The 12,053-nt window shown below is 35.6% G+C and overlaps 1 protein-coding gene across 6 annotated transcripts in view; it reads left to right on the top strand.

Moving 5' to 3' along the window:
- The first annotated feature begins 582 nt into the window (after positions 1-582).
- Positions 583-12,053, top strand: part of LOC110110326 (E3 ubiquitin-protein ligase UPL7) — a 50,574-nt gene continuing 39,103 nt past the window's right edge. For 4 of the 6 annotated variants that reach the window (XM_020841739.2, XM_028695438.1, XM_028695437.1 and 1 more), the window contains exons 1-6: positions 583-670; positions 755-877; positions 2,660-2,900; positions 8,595-9,184; positions 9,757-10,737; positions 10,855-11,189. In XM_020841739.2, the coding sequence (XP_020697398.1) occupies positions 644-670; positions 755-877; positions 2,660-2,900; positions 8,595-9,184; positions 9,757-10,737; positions 10,855-11,189 (2,297 nt within the window). In that variant the 5' untranslated portion in view covers positions 583-643. Of the gene's footprint in view, positions 671-754; positions 878-2,659; positions 2,901-4,498; positions 8,518-8,594; positions 9,185-9,756; positions 10,738-10,854; positions 11,190-12,053 lie in introns of those variants that run through there. The other 2 variants (XM_028695439.1, XM_028695440.1) reach the window with 2 other exon arrangements.

Genomic DNA, 12,053 nt, shown 5'->3' with positions numbered 1-12,053 from the left:
TTTTTAGTCTTTATTATAAGAATTTTTAGGCAATTGCCAAACAAAGATAATATTTAATTCAAAATTGAAATGATAATATTTTACATTAGATTAGAAATAATTGACTCATAAATAACTTCTTTATAAAAATCCATTCTTTTTGAAAAATAAAATTTTTGATTGATTATTACAATAATTGAATATCATTGAGCATTTACTATCTAACAATCAATTAAATTTTAATTAAAAAATTTATTTTTGATTCAAATAGATAAACACAAATTTTTTGTTTCTAAAAATTTAAACACAAAAAAATGAAATATTTACCCAAATAGGTATTGTTTGATAATATGGAGGAATAACGTTCTGGGAAGACCAATACCGAGCAATATTGAATTATACAAAAAAAAACAGAGTTTTTCTTGGTATTTTTTTATATAACTCGGTATTACTCTATATAACTCGGTATAACTCGATATTTCGTCTTCACCTAATGATATTTTCTCGTTATTATTGATATTGTTCGATATTTTTTATTTTGTGACTGCAATCTTAGTGCCCACCGAGAGTAGCTCTACGTACGTCGGACCAAATAAAAGTTCCTTCTGAAGGTTTGCTGTAAGAGTAGGGCAGTGAGTGCCAAATCTGCTGCGACTCGAACGCCATGTCTGCCTCGCGGAAACAATCACAAGTAAGATCACTTTGTCTCTATCCCTCTTTGATCCAAATTCCGTCTTCTCCATTGTAACGCCCTTGAATTTCAAGCGCCTCTCAGGTATCTCTCCGCGGGGCCAGCGCCAGGGAAATATCCCGGGATGCCCTTCTTGAGAAGGTGGCCCACGAGCGGGAGCACCGAAGCTTCACCCGCCGCGCCTCCGCCGCCGCTCTCTTCATCCAGGTGCTCTCTCTCTGTCTTTCTCCCTCGTCACCTCTATGTCTATCGTACGACGCGGTGCGGCTGTTGCCTTAGGGCTGTTCTTGAACATTTGTTGAGTTTTGGGCTAGCGTCTTTCATGGATGTACTGGATTGACGTATATTCGATAAATTTTAAAGTGAGATTGTGATCCAGTATGTTTTGTGTTCTGTTACCTGCTGTATATGCTGCGTGATTGGCGCTTCATTTTTGCAAAGATATTTTGCTCCTTTTAAGCATACTGCGTGTTCTTGCTTAGAAACCTACGCCTATACTAGGGTAAAACTTTTTTTTTTTTTCTCTTCTGCTCGTCTCTCTCCCTTGCGATAGGGTATGATGCAGATTCGACATTAACGCTTGTAGCTATTTTCACATATATCGGTTTGGCAGTTGGCTTTGATTGACTGCATGACAGGTCGTCTTTAGTAAGTATAATGAACAATTTGTTCTTGACAAGGTATTTCTAGATCATTTGTCCTTTCTGTTCTTGGAAGAATTGTATATTTACTTCGTTAATTTTGCCTTTTTATGTCTTGCTTTCATGCTAGAGTTCCTTATCTGTGTGTCGAGTTTCCCTCTACTCGATTGCTTGTCGTTGAGCCATCTTTAACTCCTTAACAATGTCACACCTCCTTCCCTTCGCTAATTCGCTGATATCATTTTTCCATTTTCCTGTGATATGCTAGCTTGTGACTTTCCTAATATATCAACACAGAATTTACTTTCCTGGAGATTCTGTATCCTGCATTGTTGATGGTTTTGAAACTTACTAATTTTCTGTGAAGGCTGTAACTTCATATTTTTTATGCTTGCTAAATCATGATGAATAGTAATAAATAGATTTTAGAGGGTTTATGAAGCTGTCAACTATGGGTCTAGTTTTGATTATATGTTGATGGCCTATAGGCTTGTAAAAAGAAGTATTGGCTTTGTAAAATACCTCTCAAACTTATGTGTTTGCTGTTGGATGTGAATTCCTTCAGTGCTTCTAAGTATTGTTGATAAATTTTAGAGGAATCTTGTCCTTGTATCAGCGTGAGGTGAAAACCATTACTGGATTGGTCAGGTTTGCTATAATTTGGCTTACTTATTTCTTAGTAAATTTTAATTGCTGCATGATTTTCACTAGATCTCAGATTTTTTTGAATATTTATGATTTTGATGATATTTAAATTATTGGTTGGAGCGAGTTCTTTGTGTTTTTTTGTTGTTTCAAAGAGATGAAACTTTGCCTAAATTAATATTTAGTGGATTATGATTTTTGATTTTGTTTGCTTGTTTAATTTCTCATTGTGTGCCTATTTTGTGTCTCATTCTTGATTTGTATTGGAGAAATCCTATATCCTTAGACATCCTTTTTTAACATCAAATATTATTGGCTATGTGTCTTGGTTACGTCAAACTCCAATTTAAAATTAAAGTTAGAAAGGGATTATCTTGGTACAAGGCAAATGATGATGATGAGTTCCAGTTAATAAATAGAAAGAAGGTTTGTAAATCTATATTTCTAATTTTGTTTTTAATTGTCCTGATTTTTTTTTGGATCATTGCATGCTTTATGTAAGGCTAAAATTATTAAACCTAAGAGCGCCTATGTAGTACAACTTGGTAAAGTGTTCTTCATTTTATATATCAGTGTTTTTTTTTAATGATTTCATAAAACTTGAACTGGCTGATCTATTGCAAGCCGTTTTGGATGTATCCCCAGAATGCTGGATTTTTTCTTCTTCCTTATATCTCACAATCTTTCTGTTTCTATCATTCAGCGAATTTGGAGGCGATACTATGAGATTAAAAAGGTTGGAGGGCACCTTCAAGAAGAGTGGGAAATTTTGGCAGATGGTTGTAATAACCATGAAACTGTTGATTGGCTTTCTAGCAACTTGATAAGGCCTTTCCTTTTTTTTACTAGTCATTCTCTGGCATCTCATCGAAAACTGAATTTTGCCGACGTGAAGTGCTTCTCTATGTGTTTCAGAATTCTCTTGCAAAATATAAACATAACTGGTACACCATCTTTTCCTTTTTTTTTAATTTAATTTAAAAGCTATGCCATGCATTTCTTTTGATGTTCATATTATCATGAAATTCTCATTGCTAATTTAGGATTGATATTATAAAGGTGCATGTCCGGTGATCGAGCAAGGCCAGCACTTGCATGCTCATCTTGAACTCCTCATTAGTAACCCTCCTAGCTCCCATGTTTTTTCAGTGCCCTCTATAATTTGTAGAGGGACTGCAAGTAATCTGAACTTCAATGTTTTCATCAACATAGCCCATTGTACCCTTTCACCGTCTAAATTATGTAGGAGTTTAGTTAGTTGTTTTCATCATCATCATTACCTTCTTCCTAACTATGGCTTTATGAATTTTGATTTTCCATCTGTTCTTGCGGAGTGTTATTTAAGTTATTAAACTTATTCTTCCCGAATTAGTTTAGACATGTTGCCTTAAGTTTATCCTTTCTCCTTCCTAAGTTTCAGAAACAATTTTTTTATACCTGTTTAATTGATGCACTTTTCACTCATTGTAATTTTTTCAATTTCCTTCCTCAATTGTTGTCACTCCAACCATTTGCTTGATATAGTGATGTAGGACTACGATGCTTGCAATGAACTTACCAAGAGCTTGCACAACTAATTGATTAGAGAAATAACAAATAAATCTATTAGCAAATAAAATGAAGAATCAAAACGTAAGAGCGGTCACTGTCGTTTAGGCTAAGTTGCACATCAAGAGATTTGAATCATCAAAATATCGTAAGAAAATAACATCATGCAAACATAGTGACGTTCAACGAAAAATCCCTACTATAACAATAAGATTTAGAAACAAAAAAGTGCACTCAAATTCCTACGTTTACTAAGCTTAGCAGAATCGGACGAACACGTCCTTCATGACTATAATCAAAACACAAAGAAAGGATTAGATTTAAGAAATATGAGAAAAGGAAGATCAGAAAACCTTTGTCAAGGATCAGTTGCAATCCTCCACTCGACGATCTCAAGTTGTTCTTGAATAGCCTCGACCAAGGTGTCCAAGATGCGCTCTATGTAGTCCTCAACTGTGTGATCGATCATCGGGTTGACGTCAAAGAAGGTTGAATGGAGAATGTGCACAAAGCCGTGTTCATCATAAGCAAGTCCGTAGTCAGCATCGGGATCGGCCATTCATGAATGCTAGACGAGAATTGCTTCTAACGATTAGTAGGAACCTTGAACTCTGTCGAAGTGAAAGGAAGCTTCTCTTTATCTTGAAGTTGGGGTGGAGTGGTGTGGCCGGCCAAAGGATGAGGGCTTAGGGAGAAGTTAAGTTCAGATTTTGTGGAGGAATAGGCGCCAATCAATCATTTAATTTGTCCTCAAGCTTGGAATTAATTAAAAGGGGATGGAGAGAGGTAGGGGCGGCGGCATGAGTGGGAGCTAGGGTGGGGTATTTGTTTCCAAATCTCAATGCTTGCTTTAGAAAAGAAAATAAGGAGGTGTGGGGGTTATGAGATTTCGGCCAAGGAGAGAAGAGGCTATTTGAATTAATTCCCTAAGTGGAGAGTGGGATTTAGGAAACAAATCCCAAGGGAATTAATAGGGGGGCCAACGGCTTAGGGGCTAGGGGAGGAAATTTAGGGAGCCTTTAATGCTTCCTTATATTGGGAAATTAGATTAGGGAAGAAAGATATCCTAATTTAATTTAAATTCAAATAGGCAAGCATTTGGAAACTTTCCTAAAATAAATCTCTTAATTTAGGAAAGAATTCAAACTCAAATAGTTTCAAATTTGAATTTAAAATCTTCCCAACTAAGGAATAATTATTTAAGGAAAGTGTTTAAGATGAATTGATGTGTGGAAGGGAGATAGGGGGAGGACGGCGGAATAGGGCCGGCGGCTAAGGGAAGATGGGGAAATCCGGCGGGTGGAGGGAGGGGAGTTTATGAAGGCCGGTGGCTTGGGGAAGGTGGGGTTGGGTGGTCGGCGAGCTGGTTACGAAAGGAAGAAGAACAAGAGGTAGAACAAAGGTAAAACCACGAACCCGACCGTCTCCAAGGTTGGTGGGTGATCCGAGTTCCCTCTCCTAGGGATTCACCACTCAAACACTCTCAAGGTCTCACAAGAACTCAAGCAAGGGGAAAGTTTTTTTCTAATCATTCATTCATTAACTTTCAAAGAGAAACATAGGGGCTATAAATAGCCTCGTACATAAGACTCAAAAATAGAAAAGACAACAATGCCCTCAGGGATATACGTGATAGAGTTCGTTTGCAGAGTTGCTATTACGGTGATATACACAAAAATGATGGTGATAGAGTTCGTTTGCATTTACGGTGACATATCTAAGCCTAATCGTTTCTTCTATGATTTATCTTCACTATCCATTCATATTAGTTTTATCTATTTTTTGTGGTATATGAACAGAGACTAAAGCTTTTTGGGAACAATAGCCCTTGAGCTTCTTATATGAAAGCATACTGCTGAAATGTGTTAGACATGTCATTTATAGCAGTGGATATACGTAGGACTAGAAAAGTGATAAATTACACAAATTTAATTATTAAAATTCATTTTTTATTCTACCTACTTTTGGGATAGTATTGTTGCGTGATCAGAAGATTTATCGTAGTAGAGAGTATTTTTTTTAGCATTGCACTAAGATTCACGTATGTATATATAAGAGAAGCTCACAAGTGATATATGAATTTTTATTTGAAAAACTCAAGAAGGGGAAATACTTTAACCAATTGAAATAATCCACTTTGTAAGTGAAAATTACATAACTCCACCTTTTTTCCTAATTAAAGAAGGCGAGATCACAGTATATGGATTGCCTAGTTGGCTTCCTATGAGAATATTGAAAATGCTAGAGATTTTATATACAAACACACATTAATTTCAGGCAGTGGTCAACAAAGGTAGTCAAATAATGAGCCATCATTGTTTGTTGGGGACAGATGAAGGCGTTCAACAGACGGTTATCAGGTGATGACGTACGTTGGTGATGGGAGATGGTAGTCGGGTTATGGAAGATGCTTTCATATGTTGGTAGAAGGTGATGATAGTTGGGATATGGTCGGGTTGTGGAACATGCTATCATTTGTTGGTAGAAGGTGATGATAGTTAGGAAATGATACTTGGGTGATGTTGGATATTTGCGGTGGTTGATGATGTCGTTATTGGGCATAGCTCTACAATTCTTCAAATATAAGTGTTCTCCATTGCCAGGTCCTCTTAATGTGTAGAATGTGGATTGATTTATAGTTTTTTGAAAGGTTATTTTGGTTGTTTTAGCCAACATCCCTATACACATTGTTGGATGGCTTGTATCGATCTCCTTGATCATGCATGCTTTTGTAGGCATTTAAGTGTCTTAATGACACCATAATTTAGCGATATTGGGCTTGTTGGATATCTCTTTTTGAGACATTTTTATTGTAAGCATGCAATATTCAAAGATTGTTTGACCCCTCAAACGGTGTCACAAAGTCTCCAAACTATACTTTTGAGTGCTTGATTTTGGATCCTTTGGACTCAAATCAAAGTAATTTTAGTGTTGTTAAGTTTTTCTTATCTAAATATTCATTTTAATTATAAGTTTGTTGAAAATATATTTCAAATGGGCCCAAAGTCAATCTTGAAGGTTTTTTATTCACATAATCGCGTCATGATTTGTGTTTGATTGGATGGATTTTTAAACTGTTATATCAGTTATTCCTATTTTTAGCCATCAAAGTCTTCTATAAAAGTAATATGGGTCTTAAAAATTTGTGTCATGAAATCATTATTTTAAAAATGTTTAAGGCGTAACTACTCTATGTGCATCAATGGGGATCTCTCCTTGGGGTCATGAACCAAGTAAATTGTTCTCCATAGTAATTTCACTCTTCATCGTGCTAATTTCTGTAGCCTAATTTTTGTCATACGAAAAAAATATGTGCAACACATAACTTAGTTATAAGAAAAGTTATAAGGCGAGTCCACTCTTTGGATGTCAATGTAGACCTTCCTTTAGGGTCGCGAACCAACTAACTTTCCCCAATCATAATTTCATTATCCTCAAAGTTGACTCATCAATTGGAGCAAAAAATGTTTAGAACTTTCCTCTAAAATCTTCAAAATTACTCAAAACTAGTCTTAGAGTCTTTGTTCAGTGTTGAATGTGCCAAAATCAAATATGGATATTTGAAAAACGGCCTCTGGGTTTTCAAGAAAGCGTGAAAGTCTTGTTTGGGCTTGAAAAATTGCCTTGATAAGTGTAGCGGGCTGGGTTGGTTGCCCTCCATTCATTGGCAAGGGTGGGTGCTGGTGCGTTATGCACCCACAACCGTTTTCATTTTTTAAAGTAAAATCTCTAGGGTATGTATATTCCCTTTATGTTAGCATATTCTCTTGGTAACCATGCAACAACTTTATTTAAGATTATTATAGCAATTTGAAAAAAAAGTGACGAACTTCTTCTATATTGCTCCTTTACCCTTGATTAGATTACTTGGCAAAAATAAAACGGAGTTTTTTGTTGACAAAATTTTCTCTAGTCTTCACCCTTCTTAATAATTTTTTCAAGCTCAATTGATGTTCGATTCTTCTGTTCCAAATATCTCCATTGTTATCACATGAATTCTCTTAGTCGATGAGCCCATGTTTTTGTTTTATCACGATTGGACTACTTTTGTTGCCAGAGTGGACAAGTTATCGTAATTATGGACGTGGTGGTCATGTTGGTGATTGTGGTTGCTAATATTTTCCATATTATCAATATTATTTAAGGATTAATTACTCATTTTCCTGATGTTGGAAAATTTTAATTATCCTCCAGTTACTTAGCATAGCTCCCAATACCATCATCAAGTCTATTGGTGCTCATTTATGTTCATTTAAGTCTCCCCTAAGAAGAATATGCTTTCTACTCCAGCATTCTCCATTCAATATTTCAGTCTCATGACTCTCATGTGATTTTCATCTCAGGTCTGTTTGCAATTGCTCATTTTACTATGTTTTGAATTTTAGATTTAGTGTATCCCCATATATGATAGGTAACCAACAATTATTTTCATCACTTACAATGATGCTCCCACATGTAATTGTTGTTGATGGATCTCCATCTCTTGTTCCTAGCAAATGCTTTATTCATTATTCCTTGACTTTAGATGTTGTTTTTTCTTTCAAAGATATTTTCCATCGCCACATAAAAGGCATGTGCGCCATTCCGATGTGGCGAAAAATCCTTTGTTAGCATATTTTTACTGTGTAGGTGAGAAAGGCCTATCCGCACCCAATTATAATTACTTATTTTGACACGGTGGGGAAATCCCTTTGTAGTGTGCATTTTTTCACCAATGTGTTGGAAGTTCTATGCATAGTTTTTTAAGCATGGTGTGTTTGAAGACCCCAACCCCTGCGTCTTAGCAATGATACATTGAAGTTGGCTGTGGATTTAAAGACCCCAACCCCCCTGCGTCTTAGCAATAATACAATGAAGTTGGCTGTGGATTTGAAGACCCCAACCCCTGTATCTTTTCAAGAATACAATGAATGAAGTTGGCTGTGGATTTGAAGAACCCAACCCCTGCGGCTTAGCAAGAATACGATGAAGTTGGCATAGTATAAATTTTCTTGCCAAAAAAAAAAAAAAATTGTATGTGAAACATTTTTTTAAGGATATATCTTGCTTAATTAGTAATATAGCTGAAATATCATAATATTGGATTGCAGATGCTGAGAAAAGCTTCTGTTCCCTGGCTGTTGGTACTGCTGAAGAGAGATCAACCTGGTTTTGCCAAGCAAAAAAGCTTAGCTTATTATGTTTTTCTCTTCTTGCTAAGTGTGATTTCACTTGCGATGATGATGACCAGATGATATCAGTTATTGTTCTAGCAATGCGCTTGGTTGTTTCTTTAACTGATTTGAAGCAATGGAAAAGCTTAAAACTTGAAAACATTGGAGAAGCTGATATTTCCGTGAAAAGATTGATATATTTTATGGGTAGAAGCAGTTTTATGTACTCGAGTATCAGGAAGTTCTTGATGAAGCTCAAAATTTGTAATGCCTTTGAGGAGTTTAAGAGTATTACGCCAGCAGAGAACATTTTTTTGATTACAGCAAGTGCACTAACTTTAGCTTTGCGTCCTTTTCAATCCAAATCAGAGAAAAGCAATGGTGATGCGTTCGATCTGAAAGCATCCTTTCAACAATACTCTATATTCATACTGACAGTTCCATATCTCACTAGAAGGCTGCCAAATCTCCTTGTTCCTGCTGTAAAGCATTTGTCTGTAATTTGTCCATGTTTAAATGCTCTATTGGTAAGCTCGTTTTCTCTTATTTAATATTCGCCTTTTATTATTCATAATTTCACTTATTATTTGATGGAAAGAGATGCAATCTCTGCCTTTATTTTTCTATATAATGGGTTTTGATTTTTATGGCTCCCATGACACGTTAATGAATGGAGAACGAAGAATCTGATATTGTGCAATTCTGAACCCTTTTTTAACCTGGTGTGTTGTTTGAACCTTTAGCTCGTCTTTTTGGTGAAGTTTTTTATTTGTTCTCTATGAGAAAAAGAAATATGCTAATTTTGTAGGTGCTATTACTTTTCATCACTCTCCTTTTTTTATGTTACACTTCTTTATGTTTCTCTGCAGTTTTGTTTCTGTAAATTTGAATTTGTAATGGTCTTATTGGTTTTAAGGAAACCTTTTAAAACTAGTTATTTATTGCTTATTAAGGTTGTCTCATCTTTTCTAGGCAGACTAAGCACTTCTATGCTCCTTTATGAAATTGTTTGATTTTTAGATCTCCCTCTTGCTATATGCTGTTGTCATAGGCTCAACTTGAAGTCTATGAGCTAATCAATTATGGCAGGTGGTGGCAGGTTTCCAAGGATATTGTATTTGATGAGATGTCAAAATTTGAACATTCAGAAATTTTACAATTTACCGGTGAATTAGTTCCATCTTGTGGCTGGGCTCTTGCCAATATTATAGACCTTGTAACTGAGCGTAGCAGCGATTCTGTTGACTCTGGGCACTTCATTCAAGGTCTAGACTGTACATTATATGTTCAAGTCATAAATTCTATTTCTGAGAACCTTTTAGACTGTCTTGGGAATGTTGGGATACTGACCGGAAAGGAGCATGGGTATGCTGAGATGGACGACCCTTCTGCACAGGATAATAGTTCCGTGAAATGCAATGGGCGAAAACTGGCATATGCTGACCTTCTAAGTCCTGTACATCAGCAGTGGCATTTAAGGAAGCTTCTGTCCTTGTTAGAGAAAAGTAAACTAATCCAACAAAAAGATTCTTGTGTGTCAAATCAGGGCACTAAAGGCATTGGAAACTTAAGATTAATAGATATCGTTTATTTTTACAACTTTTTGCTCAGAATATTCTCATCTTTAAACCCTATTGGAGGGTCACTGCCTATTCTTAATGTTCTTTCCTTCTCTCCTGGGTTTATAACACAGTTGTGGGAAACCTTAGAAGATTCCATTTTTCATGGAAATGGCTGCACTCTCCTTGAAGATACTTTAAATGATGCTAATTTTGGTGGTTGCAACAGCACAGGTGGGGATAAAAAGCAAAAACTGGGTGCGAAGGATACTGGAAGCAAGTTGCTTACCCTATTTCAAAAAATTGCGGGGAAATCTACGGATTTGAATATTAATCTAGTAGATGATACTTCCCAAACGAGTCAAGCTAGTCAGGATGGACCTAATTCATGGGATATTGAAGGCATGAAGAGGGGTTCCCATGGCATTTCAAATGATGTATCATGCATTTTGCATCTGTTTTGTGCTATATATGCACACTTACTTTTGATCCTAGATGACATTGAGTTCTATGAGAAGCAGGTATGGTGATGAATGCATTTTAACTAGATGAAACATTCTGATGGACTCTGATCTTTCTCTTGCGCTCCTGCTGTCTTTTTATTTTTTATTTTATTTTTTATTTTTTGTTTGAGCTAGGTTCCCTTTACTCTTCAGCAGCAGCAGAAGATTGCCTCAGTACTCAACACATTTGTGTATAATTCTCTTATTCACAATACTGTACAAAACAGGAAGCCTGTTGTAGATGCGGCTGTTAAGTGTTTACATTTTTTGTATGAACGAGATTGTAGGCACAAGTTTTGTCCATCTTCTCTGTGGGTAGCACCAACCGGCAGAGGTCGCATCCCAATAGCTGCAGCTGCCAGAGCTCATGAAGCTGCCCGTTCAAATTTGCAGCTTGGGGACGCTTCAAATATTCCGAGCATGAGCTCTGTCTTAACTACTGTTCCGCATGTTTTTCCATTTGAGGAAAGGTAAAACTATTCAACTATTTTTTAAGATGTCATCCATCATTTGCTTAATAAATACAAGTATTATGTTTCTTTATACAGACATATTAGCGATAAAGTACCATCATTGTGCTAAGATCCAAAAGCACCTTGGGAGAGGCATCTGCCTTTTTCAAGTAAGATGCTACTTTCTACTTTTTAGTATAATTTTTGATTGTAACCTTGATGAAGGATTTCTCTACCGTAGATTGTAACTTATAATCTAGAGTAAATATGAAAAGCCATAGATGTATATAATGTAATTTATGAGAAAGCTCTTCCAGATTGCTTGATACCAGCGCTAGAATTCCCAAATAATACTTTAAAATAGTGTTCATTTTACATAAAATTGATGATTACTTTTTTTATATTATATTTTCCACAATAATTTGATAATTCATTACATGTACACAGATTAGGCCAAGTATGATAATAACATGATAAGACTACTTCAATAAGTACAGAGTTAATGGTCACTGACTAAATTTTACAATTTTGAAGATGGGCAATAAAATATTGTGATCCAAAAAAATAGAAAAAATACTTTTCAGATGAAGATGAATAGTAGTAAAGGAAGACACTGATTTTTGGCCTTAATGATGAAAGAAGATTTAGAATCTACATTATATAATTAAAAAAAAAACAATAAAATGTTATGTTTTCATATTTTACGTCATTTTTCCTTTATGTTAATGCCCATTAATATTTCTAAAATATCTTTTTGGAGTCCTAGAGAGCAAGGTGCTATTTCGTTTGACATAGAGTTTTAGCTAGACTTATCTCCCTTGATTAGGAATTCTCTACTTCACCCAATTTAATATATTTTATCAATGTTATATTTATTGAATT

This window comes from Dendrobium catenatum, unplaced genomic scaffold (assembly GCF_001605985.2).
Source record: "Dendrobium catenatum unplaced genomic scaffold, ASM160598v2 fragScaff_scaffold_636, whole genome shotgun sequence".
NCBI classification, from domain to species: Eukaryota; Viridiplantae; Streptophyta; class Magnoliopsida; order Asparagales; family Orchidaceae; genus Dendrobium; species Dendrobium catenatum.
Note: the sequence above shows the minus strand (reverse complement) of the source record. Positions and strands in the feature narration are given on the sequence as shown.